Genomic DNA, 17465 nt, shown 5'->3' on the forward strand with positions numbered 1-17465 from the left:
GTCTTTTCACGTGTGTTATGAATAAATCTTCTTTTTTTCGGTATCGGTACTAGTTTTATTTTGTTGTATTTATCCGCGACACCTTAAAGGCCGGTCCGTGAAAATATTGTCGGGCATAAACCGGTCCGTGGCGCAAAAAAGGTTGGGGACCGCTGATCTAGGAGGAAAGAAGTTTCAAAAACTGTCTCATTGTGACAGAAGCATTTTATTACAATACCACACTCGAATTCAGTGTGTAAGTCTAAATCTTTCACAAATCTTTGTAAAGGCAGACAGCATGGTTAGGTGCTTGATTTTATACACTTGTGGCAATGAGTGAAAACACCTGAATTCAAAGTTTAAGAGGCGTAAACCCCGTACTTTTCACCATAACCTAATTTATTAAGAAGCTCAGAACAGCGGGAGATATATAGGGCATATAAATCTCATGCATGTGTTGAAGTAGTGTGGACTGATACATGTTATAAAATGAAAGAGTGTTTGTTCCCTAAGATGTGCAAGTGATGTTTAAAATGGTTAAAAAAATAACACACTTTAAGTTTTGTTTGTTCATTTTTAAAGCACAGCTGCTGTAAAACTGCTCTTTTTTTTTTTTTTTTTTACTTCAGTTGTGTTTTTGTGAGGTGTAAAAGCAGTAGAAGTAGATCTGTCCCTTAACTTTTAATACTTTATGTTTTAAAAAATAAATTTTAGTGTTTTTTTCTTTCTTTTAAGTGCAGGATTATGTCTTTTTGTGGCAGTTGTGCATTGTTTTTCTGTGCTTTTATATTGTTCTTTTTGTGGGCGATTTCTTCAGAACCTGTCAGTAAACCAATTTTCCCAGCAGGGACAACAAAATGACTGAACTGAACTGAACCGAAGAGCTTTTGCAAATGAGGCCATTCGTTTGAATTTGACATTTGAGTGACTGGGCCCTCTCCCATATCCACTGTTCTGACATTTACTCAGTGAAAGTGTTAGACTAATGAAACTTAACATTATCCAGGTCTGCCTTTTACGTGTCATCTTTCAGCTAAGCTAAGCACAGTAGTGAGCTTTTAGCGAAAGGCCAGTTTCAGTAATGATGATGGATCTGCTGGAGACATTTATTTTGCTCTTCTGTTTCTATGTGTTTGTTTCCATCTCTCTCTTTAACCTCGGCTGAACTACAAAAGTAACAATGATTCCAATAGAGAGGTTTTACTAAAAGGGCTGTTTTCTGTGCCATAGTCATAATAATAACCTTTATGACTCAATGACGTCTCTAACAAGCACTGAAGAGAACTGGCGTCATATTCTTCCACACACTCGCGCGTGCACACACAGGAAGGCTTTCTCTCACGCGCTCTGTCTGGCCTACGTCTGGCTATAAGAGTGAAGGTATAAGGATCGCTTGGCTGTGTTTGTTTATGGCTGTTTGTCTAACTGTTCGAGTATTTGAAAGAGCCGTCAAGGTCAAGTTTTTTGTATATTTGTTGAAAACTATGAGATTGTGTAAGTGTACGACTCTTTTTAAGCCCATACTGAAGACATTTGCGCGTTAGGTCCTGTAAAAAAAAAATGTATTAAGTGTTATTGGCCGAGTTGGACATTTTATCACTGCTCTTATGAATCCTGCTTGAATTGTCAGCCCATGACACTCTATCTGCTCAAACTCAAACGGCTCCCAGTGAGTGGCTGCGACTGTTTCTTAGCCAACTCAAACTAGAGAAACACCACAAAAACCGAGTCCTCATATTTACGACTCTACAACTCATTGTAATGAAAGAAAACACCGCACAATTACACACTTCAAATGTCTTTGTTGTTACAGTGTGATCTCCAAATAATAAGCTTGTCAGAGAGAAATGAGCTTTCTCTTTGCTTGTTTTTTAAGTTATACAACAAGTAATCTGTGAGGTTTCCACAGCCTCACTGTTGTTAAATCTACTAAAGTGACTCATGGCTTTTTAACAAACTTCCACTGCAATGGAGATGTACCATTCTGCTTCTGCAGCCCGAGACGTGTCGCTTTTGTAAAGAAGAGAAAACTAAAGACTCTGTAGCTGTTATGTGGAGATAAGAGCAGTGAAATTAGTAGTTCTAAATATAACTGACAGTGTTATCTCTCAAATTAGGATTAATTGGCCCTTTTAAATGACTTTAAAGCTGTGCTAGATAACTTGGCCCTCTAGTGATTCTGAATGGTATTGCAGCAGGTTTTGTCGGTAAGACGCAAGCGCTTGACTGTCTTGCTTTCCTAATCCAGTCTTTAAGTGATGACGTGACGAATCCTACTTCCGGGCCTAAAGTAGTCTGCGTTTAATATGGCTTTTGTATTGTTAACATGTTTAATGTTTTGTATTTTCTTCTATTTAATCTCAAAAAGCTCCTAAAACAGTCAGTGATCACTGTTGACCTCCCTCGGCTTTTATTACCGCTAATCATTTATTTAAGCTCAGTTTTTAAAACCTTAGGATGTAACTACAGCCCAGCCCATGCAGCAGTATATGAATGACTAACCTCGTATTGTGGATGGATTATCTCAGTTGTTCTCCTGGCTGAAGTTTGGTCCTTTTACAGCATCCTGCCATGCGATTACATTTGTTCCTGACCACCGAGAACACTCACGCTAACTTTTATCGAGTGGAAAAAAAGTTAGCTTGTTTATATTATGCTAACATAGCTGTGTCGCTAGCGGTCACGTACCAGCTAGACAAACTTCAGTAACCTTACAAACGTCACTGCTGTTTAGTTTTCTGTCTACATTTATGTTGGAAGTGATAACAGAGCTGTACGTTTTAATTTGTTTCCAAAACCCCGCAGTCAGGACATGCTATATTGTATTTAGATAGAAGCTAGCGAGCTAACTTCCTGTTAACTTCTAACTCCGTCAAATGTCATAATGGATGTTAAACTCAATTGTTACACCTGGTAGAGCAGAACGCTGATCATTTTATTAAAGATGAAAGACTTTAGACAGTTTTTCAACTCTCAGTAATGCCATAGTGATCGTTTGATATATGGACCTGCAGCGGAGTTTAGGCCCAGACACGGCTAGTGACGTCAGACTTAACGACTGAGCAACCAACATCAACAAAGAAGAAATAACTTTGTTTGCTACCTATAGGCATCCGTAAAAATTCAGTCATTCATTGCCATAAATACTCCTTTTTTTACATACATAAGTAGTATCTGTGAGTATTTTCTTTTTTTACATTAGCATTGCCTCAATTGATCCTGCTACTTGACCTTACTTTTTTTTTTTTTGCTAACCCTTACTTTTTCTCTAACCCATGAACAGAATGCACAGGTCAGTGTGTTTCTGGCTGTTTATTGTTTGTTTTTGGATTAAATCACAGTAAAAACTTCTGGCACAACTTCACCTATTTCCAAGGTGCATGGAGAGGATGAAACAATTCAGAATGCAGGAACTCCAGCAACACTTAAGGGAAGAGGAACAACTTTATTGACTGACTAACCTGTTTTTGGATTACAAATCATGTTGACTGATGGTTAGCATAGCTAACTCTCAGGATTGCTACTGTGCAAAACAATACAAAATCAAAAAAAGAAGAATCTACTTTCAGAGACTCCCTTATTCACAAGAGGTTACCACAGCGAGTAGCTTCACATGTTTGTAAGCTGGATACCAACAGGGACTGATGTCTCTTCCTGCGATCAAACCAAGGGCCCTTTGCTTGTTAGGAGGAATTAGTGGTGCAGAATTGCGATACTGAATCTGTGCAGCACGTACTGACATTGCTCGGGATGTTCACGTCAGGTTTCGCGGTAGGCTTTCAGAGGGGTTTGCGGTTATGACATAGAAGATGTTCGCTGGAGCAAACATCTGGTAAGAACTTTTACATATCGCTTATACTATTAGACTCTTGTGGTGAAAGCAGTGTTCAGTACATTGTGATTTACAAGTATTTGACTCCTTGGATAACAAGAAAAGGGTTGAAACTACAGTTTTGAGGGGTGTGCAATCTCGTAAATTAAGAAAATGTGAGAACATTACTGTGGCATTGCCTTCTGAAGATAGGCTAATAGACTTACAGCTAACCTGGGTTTGTTTGTGCAGTTGCTGACATACTTCCCCTTTAGCATGGGAAAATTCCAGCATGGTGGCAGCACTAAAAGAAAGATTTATAGGCAACCAATCTAAACACTGATATTTCAGTGGAGATTTCATAATAACAAGTTAAAGCAAAAATGCTCTTTAACTAAAACTTTGAAGTCTGTTCAGAAGTACAAATTAGGCTTCAAATGCACACTATCATGTTTTTTCAGTTCTACACCCTGATGCCCTGTAGCAAATTGATGCCCTCTTCACAGACCACATGTGTCTGTGACTGATTGGAAGACTTTTGATGGACAGGACATAGAAAAACAGGACAGGGTTGAGCTGGAACTTTAACATCACAACTGATAATGCAGAGCGTTACAGTACAACAATGGCAGTGATAGCCCAGTTGTGAGAATGTGTAGAATGTTGTGAGTTTTTTTAAAAGTGTACTTTGTAGACTGTAGGTGTGGTGATAGTTTTCCAGTGTAACTACTTTTCCTGTCTGCTTGTCGTTCTGTTTTGTGGCTTCTTTCATAATAGTTTAGTGTGAATGTGCAGCCTCCAGCGAACAGTCGCGGCTGGAGATTTTTTAAGTTGTTGTTTTCATGGATCTAATTCTCTTAAAAGCCCAGAGGTGGATTCTTTAAATTTTGCTCATTCAGCCTAAAGAATAAACCCGTTACTGTCACTGTAAACCTGGCCATTGTTTGTTTTGTTCAGTTCATTTCAATCATATAAACTTTTACATACGCTATTATTCAAGTCTGGGTGGATAGGGTGTAAACTGCGACTTGACTCTATATATGGTGGAAGGATAGAACTACAGAAAGCTGAACTTTGAGAGTTTCACAACTCAGAATTGTTATTTAGATTGCTGCAAGATTAGATTAGATTAGATTGAAGTAGGTGGTTTAAATCTCCATTTACTTGGGAAGTTGTTTTGCTTGCGCCTTCATCTGAGCTTTTTGATTAATTAGCTATAAATCAAAGTGCATCTGTCTGTGTTTAAATGAAGTTGTAAGACGGGAGTTGAGTAGTAGATGAGAGAGAGGAGGAAGGGGTGGAGAGGAGATGTTTGGGAGCTGAGCAGACATTAAGGCTCATCTATTTGTGTCGCATTGTGGTCTGGGGTCTCTCTAAGCTTTCATTAGGCAGCTCTGCTTCCTGCTCGAGGATGATTGTTTTTTCTCTAAACACGACACTGAGGTCCTCAGCGATCATTACACACACACACACACACACACACACACACACACATGAAGCTGTGTATGCATGACTTCAGAGGACAATGCATCACATTAATTTCATGCTAAATTACCATAACCATTACTTGACTTAAACCAAGTTTTCATACCAGGGAAGTTCCACAGCGTAACAGTATACACACTTTGATGTCCTCACAGTGTAAGTAAAGTGCTCAGTATATACTTAGAAATACAGCTAAAAAGAGGCGCAGTGAGACATACACATGTCCTCTGCACCTTTTTCACAGTCACACACACACACATTGGCCTTCGTCGGTCATTACAGACAAGCTGCTGGTTTTTATGCAGATTTATTGAATGCAGTCTTAATGGCTTTACCAGTCATTCTCTTTTTACATGCATTTGTCATTTCCTGTCTTTCACTTCTTTTACCCTTGATCTCCGCCTGTCTTTGGTTATCACTTTCTCCTCCCTCTTCTGTCTTTTTACTCTCATCTCTTGCTTTTCTCTGTTCTTTGAAATATTTTTTCCCACTCCACACTCTGCTATTGTCACTCACCCTTGCTGAGCCTCCACCACCTTTGTCTTTCTCTCTCTTACACCATTTTAGCTCTGCCTTCGATCTCTACCTCTCTTTTCCACTTTTATCTTTTTCTTTCTTCCCCCTTTTTCTTGATAAGAAGCAGCAGGTGAAGGTCAAAGATGTCAATTCAAACACAACAAGATATGCAAAGAAAATGCTTTCTACTCTAAGATTTTTTTATTTCTATTTGAAGCATTTTTGGGTTTTTAAAAAAAAAATGTATTTACAAATTTTTGGCTGCTACTGTCGAAGTGCAGCTTAATGTATTTGTGCTGCTATTCTTTCACCAGCTTCCTGTTGATGCTCTATAGCCATGCTGCAGGAATTTATTTAAGTGTAGCCATAAAAACATTTTACACAGATTTCTGTGGAACAATTAATTTTGTGCAGATGTCATACTTTCACTGCTTTATGCAAGCAGAGAAATATGTGTGTTTGTGTGTGTGTGTGTGTGTTTTTAAGGAAGAATTGTAAATGAAGTTTTGTACAGTGGAATAGGATTTTCCAGCATAGCATTGAGTGCCAAGATAGAATTTGTTGATAAAATTCAAAACTGTGTTAACTGATAGCTATACGGGTTTTTTTTTTTAATCATTCAAGACACACCTCCTCTTACTTCAGTTGCGCTTGTTCTTATTCAAAATGATATGTAGCTTTATATTTTTCCTTGTGTATTACTACAGATACATGTTGACATCATAAATAAAAAAACTTGACTTCCTAGGAGTTTTTAAGTGTTTGATGTAAGTTTGATGAGTCAGTCAGTATGCCATGCTGTGAGCTGTAATACTAATTTAAAACTAAAGTAATATATTTAAAAAATTGCGCACCTATAGGTTTAAAAACAGCGAGTGTGAGTACCACACAGGTTCTCTACGTCTTTTTCTCAGCTCTGTTTTAAGATTTTTGCCTGGCCGCAGTCCTCGTGAGGGAAACTGCTCAATATAAAGCTTTTAGATATATTAATATAAATCGCCCAGCTTTTGAAAAGTGCTTTGGACCCTCCTTAGCTTGCTTGGTGTCTTTCTTCTTTAAAAGCATATTCATTTTTTTTTTTAAACATCTAGGCTTATTTTTGTTGCACCTTTGCATTGCATGTAAAGTAGCACTTTCATTTTAACAAGAAAACCAAATCAAACCAAAGAATAAATAAATAAATTCTTGTATAACCTTAGAACTGTGGATTATTTTATATTAAACTGCCATCTTTTCAGATTGGCCTTCTGGGAGGTTACACCTACAGTATATACAGTCAATGCTGCAGTCTGTTTCTGCTGCTTTTTTCTGCAGCCATTAGTGTTGTAAGTCCAGCCACATATAGTCACTCCTCTAGGGCCGATTAAGGTTTTAGGTCTCGCTCTGCAAGTTTGGTTCCCTTTAAAAGTATCCCACTGTTACAGTTACCACACATATATTCAAAAGCACCTTTATCGGAAGGTTTAAGGGCTCCCAAATTTGAGTGTCCCTCCCAAGAAACTCCTCCCACACTCTGGGCTTGTAAATATGAATATGTTCCTGTAGTCAGTTTGGCTGATTATATAACCTAATAAAATAAAATTACCAAGTGATGCTGAATTGCCTGAAAAACACTTCCCATGATTTTTTTCTTTAGAAAACTGCGGTGCTTGAACGGTGCAGTGTTTTAGTCCTCAAGGAACAGTTTAAGGCACAAGTCCTCAAGCTCTATTCCCACTGCAGCTTGTTAGCTCGTGTTATTAGCTGAGCTGCCTGGGCAGGAAAGCACACACACACTTTGGTGTTTTTGGGCTTGGCGCAGTAAAGGCAGCCAACTTCTAAAGCAGTCTACATACAGTATAAGCCGGTTAGAGTATAATGGTTTAAATAGAGACGGGCAGAGCAACAGGGATTATGACCGTCTGTGTAGGCCTGTTATACTTTATCCCTTTGCTGTTCTTCATAAAGGAGTTTCTGTAGCACCACTCAGAGAAACTCCATAAACCTTCTGTGATTGCATCTTTACTTCCTGCATTTATGCTCTTGCGGGATATTATTAGGCAAAAATTTGCTCACTAGCCTTTTTCTGTATCCCGACATCACCGATCACTCTCCAGTGTTGTTTCAAGCAGATTATATCATTAATGCAAAAACAACCGTTTCACCTTTTACCCTAAACATTTCCTGCCTTTTTGCAGCTGTACTTTGTTCTGTCAGTTGTAACATGTTAATATTCTTGCAGTTTGTGTGTTTTATTGTTACACTTTATCAACAAACTGTTAAGAATGAACTTTCTACTTTTGTTTTATAGCTCTAAATGTCCTGCCAGTCCTAGACATCCAATATCTGCAAAAAAAAGAAACAAATATACAGTACGATATAAAAACGTAAAAAAATATACAGAGGTTAACACATTTGTTAGATCAGCTGTTATAAAAACAAGAAAACACAAATATTTTAGAAATCTGTCATAAACTAATTTAAAACTATAAAAATAATATTATTATTTTAAAAAGCAACATTTACATTTTTATACCCAGATTTGAGCTGGCACACTGGACTTCTCTGAGAAGTCAGAAATTATTTAAATTAAATTAAATTTATAGAGCATAACAATCAACAGCTAAACCACAGAAAAAAAAAATAAAATTTACAATTTTTTTCAGCTTTTTTTGTATAAAAATAAATGAAAATTGATGGAAAACAACAATAATTATATTTTAGCATTAAAATATGATGGATTAACCATTACAAAAACATTAAAAATAGGTTTTGGTAATCACCAATGCTGTTAATTTAAGGCAGCTGTGGCATAAGCCTTAGACTGGGTGGAGATATAATAAATGTGTTAAGCACGGTATTTTACTTTTTGTTTAAACTGCTCTGTTTGTTGTTGTTTTTTACTATATTAAGCACTAATTGTATTGTACATCGGCCTTTCTCTACCTTCGATTTTTCAACTGATTTTTATGTGAAGGATCTGTGTTGTATTTACACAGAAATTCAATGAAAAGAAATTGAATAGTTTTTGCTTTCTCCATCTTAGCCCCTCTATTATGAAATTAAGACTGTTGATCACTAATGTCAGTAAACTACCAGTTCCTGACACAAAAACGCCAAAAAAAGGAAACAAATAACAAAAACTGGCTCCAGATACGATTGTACTATATGTATAGTTATTTTGAACTCCCCGTAATGAAGTGGAGTTCTTAATTGAGACGATCTATACAAGAGCATAAAGTTCTAAGTTATCGGGTAACACCAAGTCGAGCTTAGTTTACAAGTTGCATCCATAGACTTCTGGCCTCATAATCATCTCTAACTTAAAAACTGTAGTAACAAAGCAGAAGATGCTGGTGTGTCTGCAGCAGGCAGTTGTTCTGCTTACAGATACTAATGCATTCTAGTTATATATTTGTTCTTCTGTGTCTTTTTGCCTCTTTGCTGTTTGATCGTTTCTCTCTCTCCGTTAATCTCAGCACGCTATCTCTACGGTTTCTTTAGAAAATATAAGCATTCCTTTGCAGTGTGTGTCAAAGGGTCAGTGTGCACACACCGTACCTCGCTCTGATTCTCATGCTGATAACCAGCGTGTGCGCTTCTGTGTGTGTGCGTGTGCATGATAGATAGTAATCCATCACCATAATGGAGCTTTAATGGCTGCAGTAAAAATCATCTTCGTCAAACTCTCTCTCTATTGCACAAACACACATCTTACGTGTACCTCTGTCTACCTTGTCTACCTCTCTGTTTCCCACAATCCTCTCTGCCACTCCATAAATCAGACCTCAAGCTTACAGCGTTTGCTTTAGCCTCACGCTGTGCACTCACACACACACCTGGCATGTCAAAACCCAAACCACTGGATCACACACCAATTCACCAACACCTACACTTATAAACACACACATACATGCATGTGCATACACACACTCACACACAAACACGCACGCAGTTACAAGAGTCATGAATCTGGCAAATTTTTCCCACTTTCATTATTTCGTCTGCATTTCTCTCTGACCACACACTGTGATTGCATGAGACACGATCCATGGGAGCTTACAACCAAAACATCCAAGCTAGTACCTCATACCTGGAAACTGTTTATATTTAATTTCTTTGGGTCATTAACGACTTTTGGATTATGTGTAGCAAGAGAGGAAGTCTATTGCTTGGCAACAAAGAGACTTTTTCTTCCCCTACCGAGTATTAAATTTTGATCATTTTCTAAAGAAAGCTGTGTTTTGTTTTTCTAGTTCTGGCCATCATTCATCATATCAGTCATGATATCAGTTATGAGAATATTTTTCTCCCTGGGTTAATTGTAACAATTTAAGAATGTTGCAACTCAGCTTTTTAATGGAGACCATTATACTTGCAGGCATGAAAAAAGGGGGGAAGCAAGAGGGGAATCAAGGTCATCACATTGATTTTTGTTTTCATTACTGAAAAAGGGGGATCATATTGGAGATTTTCTTACAGTCGGTCACGAAATAATTTCAGTCAGGGCCACTTTGGTCAAAAGAAGATTGTTATTCCATGTGCAGCAATTTACATTTGGCAGTACAGTTTTGTTCTATACAGAGAAAAGCGGTTAGACCTTTGGTACTGAACAGAGCAGACATCACAAAAATCTGAACATGATTGAGACACAATGAGAAGAAGAAACATGTAGACGTAGGTTGCAAAGCAGCTTGCAGAAGAAGCAGCAGGCTAAAGTGACTTAAATAACCTATCCTATATGACTTTTGCCAATAGGCAGCGTGGGTTATCAATGACATCGACCCCATTAGCTAGTGTACCAGGGACCTTAATTATAAATCTGTTAATATAATTAAACTTTATTAATTAGTAGCTATATCCTCAATGATCCATCTCACGATAGTGCTTGACTCAAAGGCAACTGGATTTCTTTTAGGTTCTTTAAGATGACCTCTTAAAGAACCTCTTTAAGACCTCTCGAAAGCCTTCTATAGTTTTAAAAGCTGGCGAGGAGTCCCGGGTATTTAACCTCTAGTGGGACATGTCAGGACATCTTTGTGAATCATTGCCCACCCTATAGCCATGTAAGTTGTTAAAGTCAAATGGCTGAGGGTGGACTGGCAGTTGGATCGCCTGGGAAGGGCTCTCTTGGTGTCGTAGGCCATCACCTCTCTCCAGTCATCTGTTTTCTCTGCTTCACGGCACAGCATGCACAACACTGCACAACTTGCAGTGAGGTTTGCCAGGACCTATAATAAGAGGACCAAACAACCACTCCACAGGTCTATGTTATATCATAGGAGAAACTGCTCTTACATTGTAGATCACAGGTGTCAAACTCCAGGCCTCCAGGGCCGGTGTCCTGCAGGTTTTAGATGTGTCCTTGATCCAACACCGCTGACTTAAATGGCTAAATTACCTCCTCAACATATCTTGAAGTTCTCCAGAAAAACCCAAAAATTAAGGAACAGACGATTTTCTAAACTGAGGTGTAACAAATGTTGCAGCATTGTAATGTTTTCTGTTAAATCACCAGTCCAATAATGACAGACTAAATTTTAAAAACAAGCTCCAGACTGCACACATCATAATTTTCCTAAAGCTGGTTTTAAATAAAAGCTGCCAATGACCACAGAGTCGACTGTTCTGCATGATGTGATATGTTCTTATGGACACAAGAGGCATTGAATTTATAAAACTAAATGTGCAAATTATTACAGCTGTTCTGGTGTTCGTTAAGTAAGACGATTGAGGTGGTAGCCAACATGCTTTTTTTATTTCCTCAAGACATTGCTGATCAATTTTATGCATGAGGATTGTGCTATAACGTAATCTCATAATAGCATGGCTCTTGTTTTTTTTTTTTATCGTCATCCTGTTTTTAAGTTAATTAATTTCAGATTTTTAGGCACCTTTTGAAGTCTTTTTCCTCCGGTGTAGGTCAAGGTTGCCTGAGTCAGAAAGCAGATGCAGCAGACAGATACTAAACTATTTATCTCTTCTCAGTTGTCTTACACTCTTATCTTTACTGCTGTGTTTTTCTGGGTGATTGCAACTAAAATGCAAGGCCATTAAGCTAAATCACCTGCAAACACCACCAGTGTAGAAAAGTGTAGCGGGGCTTTCTGATTCTTCTAACACGAGTGTGCAAGGACATTGGCCAGAGTAAGAATGAGGACAGCAAATCAGTGGAAATGATAAAAAATCAAGGTGCAGATAATGAGGGCAGATAGAACAGAAAGAGAGATAAGTGATAAAAGTTGGACTATGTGCTCAAAAATCATCACTCTGTTTGACAGCTCATCACTTCCACGCAACCGTGATTCATCAGAGGCCTGAACGAATGTGTCAAAATTATTCCATAGACCTCCAAAGTTGTTGTTTTGCAAAGCATCTGTTTTCTGCTTACATCACCTGGAAAGACTGAATAAGTCGTTAATTTTTTTGTTGTTGTTTTTGCTGTGGGGGGTTGCTCCCTGCTGTCTGAAACTAATGGGGCTTTCCGAATATGCCAATTTGAACCAAACTTGCTCAGTCTCTCCATTTCTGTCCCATTCTCTTCTTGCATATTACTTTGATTATCTTCTCCCATTATATGCATTCTTTGCCTGTCAGACTTTCTTTTTGGCTCTACAAAATCGTATGTTTTAGTTTAGGTAGCTTGGTTTCCTCTCAGCTTCTGGTTTCCGACTCGAGTTTTGCATATTCTCCTTGTGTCTGTGTGTTTTTTTTTTCATCCACTGCAGTTAAGTGAAAGTAGATAAGATGCAGTGATAGTAGGGAACAGGTAGAAGGCAGCCTGGACAAATGAGGAATGAAGTTCAGTAGAAGCGAGAGAAGAATACATGTGTGTGAACGAAAGAGAGGCAGGTGCAACAGTAAAGATGCAAGGAGTAGAGGTAGTGAAGGCAGGTGAGTGTAAATATGTGAAGTCAGCCATACAAAGCAACAGACAGTGCACAAAAGAGGTAAAGAAGAGAGTGCAGACAGGGTGGAGTGGGTGGAGACAAGTGTCAGGGGTGATTTGTGACAGATGGATAGCAGCAGGACTGAAAGGCAAGGTTTACAAGATGGTGGTGAGACCCGCTGTGATGTATGGTTTGAAGCAAAAAGCCAGGAGGCAGAGCTGGTGGCAGAGTTGAAGATACTAGGTTTTTTTTATTGAGTGACAAAGAGGGACAGGATGAGAAATAAGCATATCAAAGGGACAACTCAGGTCAAGAGGCAAGGCTGAAATGGTTTGGACAACAGCAGAGGTGGGATAGTGGCTACATCGTATAAAGGATGTTAAAGCTGGGGTTGCCAGGCAAGAGGAAAACTACAGAGAGGGTTCGTGATTATAGCAAAGAAGCACATGGAGAGGAGGGTTGGTGTGACAAACGAGGATACTGGAGAAAGGATGTGATGATGACAGATTATCTTCTGTGGTGACCCCTAAAAACAGAAGCAAAGGAATAAGATGATGAGCTATAGTTTCATTGCTGGCATGAATGGTTTTCTGTTTCTGTGACTCAGACCACTAATGTCATAGGCTCCACCAGGGAAAATGGATGGATCTACAACTAATAAGATTCAATACAAAATTGGATTCATATTAAAAGAGGTTTTGTTTTTTTTTAGCATCTTTGATGACATTTCAGCAGTTTACATTTTAACTTCCTGAAAGTTGGGGACTTGCATGCTAAACAAAAGGAGTTTCAAAACTGGTAAAAAGTTCAGCTCGTTGTCTTTCTGGTCCAAGTATTTGAACAAAATTCCCTGATGCACATCTTGCATTTCCCAAAATGCAACTTGATAGTGTCTTTGATTAGCACTTTCATTGTGCCTTTATACACAACTGTGGCCTATTTCCAATAATTAATATAACAGCATGATATATGGATAATGACTTCCTTTTCCAAGTAATTTATTAGGTAGATTATCATTAATCATTAATAGTGTTATTACTTGCATCAGTTTTACACATAAAGAATAAAGCCACTGTGATATAAAATACCACTGAGATTTTCTGGATAACAGATGAGAGCAGAGGGAAGAGGTTAAGACTTAACAAGGGAATATTAGCCAATATTTGACCCAGGCCTCACACACACATATACTCACACACAGACACAGACAAACATAAATGTGGGCTTGTGTTACATGGCCGTTTCAGCGGCTCTCGTATTGATACAGATGTATTGGTCATTAAGTCAGTTAGGTTTGACGTCTCAGCCCAACTGCAGCCAAAGATAATAATAGCAGCCCTCTCTCAGAGAAATTTTCCACTCTGTCCGAACAGAAAGAACTACAATTTGATGTTTAAGATTGAAGTCTAATGCGTGTGTGTGTGTGTGTGTTTGTTTGTGTGTCCTAAACCCTGCTCAGTGATCATCCATTGGACTGTTTTTTGCTTCTCATCAGTCAAAACACTAACAGAGTAGTTTGGCTTTCTTCTTAGACATAACCACTTGCTAGTTAGCTTAGCAATATATAGGTGTAAACAGCTACCCTGATTCTCGTTCAGTTTAATAGTTTATCAACATATCACATTTGTGTTATCTCTGGAAATGTCAAATTATTCTAACCAACCAAGTCAGATGTTATTGATTGTTTATAGATAATACATCTAATGAAAAATAAATTTGTTGCTCTCATTTAAAGCTAGTTGTGTTTGTTTTTGGTAAAAATTAGATATAGTAAGCATAAAAACTTCACCCAGTGCTTTGTAATACCCATTTTTATTCTTTTTTGTTTGTTTGTTTGGGGAGGGGGGGCATTTTGACTGTCTGGGAGCAAAATTATTTATTTATTTACACGAGAAGGTGAAATGCTAAGCTAGCATTTTATGCTAGCAAGCTCTGTTTATAGATTGTATAGTTGTGCAGTTAAGATGTTTTTTAGTGCTAACTTAGTTGACTCACAATTTGACTCAAAAGCTCAACAGACGGTTAGGACTATCGACAGAGCCAGCTGTATTATTGGTCAGATAACAAGATACTAACTTCACACCTTTTCAGTTCAGTGAATAACATTAGCTGAGGTGAAGCTCAGCTAACAGATGCTAACAGATTGTCATGGACAAACCTTTAGCTATATTCACAGGATGTCAAAAGAAAAAAACCTTCATGCAGTATGGCCTGAAATGAGTAGCTGAGACTTCTGCAGCACCAGAAGTCAGTTTTGCACAGACAGCAATTTGTGATTTTGGGGGGGGTTTTGGTAGGGGGAGCGTTCTGTGTTTTGGACACAACTTCTGGTGGATATTTGTGGAACTGCAGTTTTTGGCAGTTGGCCTTGTTTTGATTTTTCAATCCAGGAAGTGGCACCCTGTTAGTTTTTACTCTGAGCTAAACGAACTGGCTGCATATTTATCCTACAGACCTGAACACCATCAGAGAGAAAGTTAATATGAACGTTTTTTCATGAAAGTATTTCTTTTTTTGGCTTTAAAAAAAAGTCTAAAATTTCTCCTCTCTCTTTCCGGCCTTTTTTTCCTCAGTTGGAGGCGGAGTTAGCACTGTGCGAGAGGGAGGGGGCGGAGCTCCAGGAGTACGCCAATCAAGTCCTGCAGCAGATCGCCGACCGATGCCCTGACATTTTAGAGCAAGTTGTCAACGCCTTGGAGGACAGCTGCTGACACACTAATGCACACACACTGGCAGAAAATGATTTTTTTTTTAAAAAGCTTACATTCAAACATTTAGTCGTATGTAAAGTCAGAAGGCAAACATTTAACACAGCTTGGCCCCACAATTCCCCGATGCACAAATAAAATTAGTGCTGCACATGAATAGAAATACGTTCCCAGCCTTCACAGAAAAGAGGAACTAAGACAAAAAATCTAATTATTACTGAAAACTGGGCTTTAGTTGCTTTAATTTTCTGTTTAGAGCACTATATCAGCATGCAAGTCAGCTAGAAATAATTGGTAATCTACATTTATTTACATTACTACCCCAACACAGAAAGAGCCCTCACTGCACCGGCCATATGCGACACCTTATAGCGAGCTTCCCATGTCCTGGGATTCAACGGGAGGATTTGTATTCGTGACTTGGGGCAAAAAGTATTTTCAAACCTTAACAAAAAGTTGAACATAAGCTGAGCTTGCCAGGTTCTTACACGCTGTTGCCACATTATTGTATTAGTTCAGATTCAAAAATATGTTTATTTCAACTGCCTTTGGCTCTTTACATCATTTGCTGCTATCTTTGTAATTTTTAGGTTCCTTTTTTTTCCCACTTTCTTTGTTTTTGTCTGATGAAATGTCCTAACATGCAGTTTCTTTCAGCAGTATTCTCTAGATAGTTGTGTAAATTGTAAAGGGAGCGGTTTAATTAACACATACACAACTTTCGTCAGGGGTAACATGACACTTTAATCTATTGTTTCCCATTATTGATGAAAGGTACAAACTACAGTAAATAACTCGCAAAACTCCCTTTATGAAGACACACTGGCATGGATGGTCTGACTTTCTGTTTCACCACAGAAAATCACACGTCTCCTTCATTTATGGCGCCCATGCCAAAATTAGGTTCAGATAAGAAAACCCCTTTTATGACAATCCCTTTAGCGTTAACATGAGGTGTCAAGTCTGAACTTTACTCATTTACCTTTAGTGAAACGTCTTTTTTTCTTTGTTTTGGGAGGGGAGAAAATATAAAGTAAATGTTATATATATTTTTTTGCTTTTGGTAATATATATTAAACACTAATCTTGTTTAACTGAAAGTATCGTCATCTGTTGGTTGGTATGCTAGCATATGGTAATGCGTCAAAGTCTTTTTTTTTTTCCTTGGACACTGTTATTGGGAACGTGTATTGCACCTACAGAAGGCTTTGTGTCCACCGGGAATATTTTCTCAGACTCAGTTTCTTGTTCTTGTTGTCTACAGTGGAAATGACACTGCATGTCTCCCACAGCGCTGACAGCCTTAGCATGATTTAAACTTTTACGGCAGTGAGCACTAGAGGTTCAAATTGTTTCAGCTTGAAGCAAAATTTCCTTCTTTTTCCCCCATCCCTTATACTGTATTGAGTGATGAGGCCATGACGGGAACTGTTTAGTGCTGCTTCCTGGTAAGAAACACCTGGTGGACACAAAATCTAAAGACACACATTACGCTCTCAAATCTGACTGGGACGCTCACGAGAAAAAAGGAAAAAACAGCTTTTGTTTGTTGGCACCTGAGCAGCGTTTTAAAAAGCTTAAAGTCACAGGGGTGCAAACGAGAAGCTTCATTTCAAAGATACCTGAAATCTCACACTGGGTTGAAGGTTCCTCTGATGTCTTTTTTTTTTTTGTGGTTGTGTTTTAAGAGGGGACCCCAGCAGATCTGAGTGTGTTGTAAGTTCAGTATTTGTTGTCTGTTTTATACTGATAATGTTTGTCACTGGGGGTGATGATGACTGGGACTCACTTTAAATTTCTTGTGGATTAAAAATCAGAATGAGAGAGAATGTAATAAAATATGGATTTATCTTTATTTCTCATGTCATGCCTGTTATTTTCTCTGGTTTGTTCGCTGTCAGATTCTCTGGGATATGTGACAACTGAAACGAAGAAAACGCTGCTTGATTGTGGCCTCGGATCAATTTTAATCAAATGTAAAAAGTATCCTGTGTTCTAGGGCTGTTCGATATAACGATATATATGGATGATGATATAAAAACATCTATCGTTTCATTTTACGCTATCGTTTGTTTCATGGTGTCGCAAAATAAACTG

General features: G+C 38.3%; 1 protein-coding gene across 11 annotated transcripts in view; it reads left to right on the plus strand.

The window, feature by feature from the left end:
• LOC146499575 (ELKS/Rab6-interacting/CAST family member 1-like) overlaps window positions 1-17223 on the plus strand; it is a 148573-nt gene extending 131350 nt beyond the window's left edge. For 10 of the 11 annotated variants that reach the window (XM_085139081.1, XM_085139069.1, XM_085139072.1 and 7 more), the window contains one exon: window positions 15234-17223. In XM_085139081.1, the coding sequence (XP_084995207.1) occupies window positions 15234-15371 (138 nt within the window). In that variant the 3' untranslated portion in view covers window positions 15372-17223. Of the gene's footprint in view, window positions 1-141; window positions 15025-15233 lie in introns of those variants that run through there. The other variant, XR_014870445.1, reaches the window with a different exon arrangement.
• Window positions 17224-17465: the final 242 nt, after the last annotated feature.

The sequence above is a fragment of the Neolamprologus multifasciatus genome, chromosome 17, assembly GCF_963576455.1.
Source record: "Neolamprologus multifasciatus chromosome 17, fNeoMul1.2, whole genome shotgun sequence".
NCBI classification, from domain to species: domain Eukaryota; kingdom Metazoa; phylum Chordata; class Actinopteri; order Cichliformes; family Cichlidae; genus Neolamprologus; species Neolamprologus multifasciatus.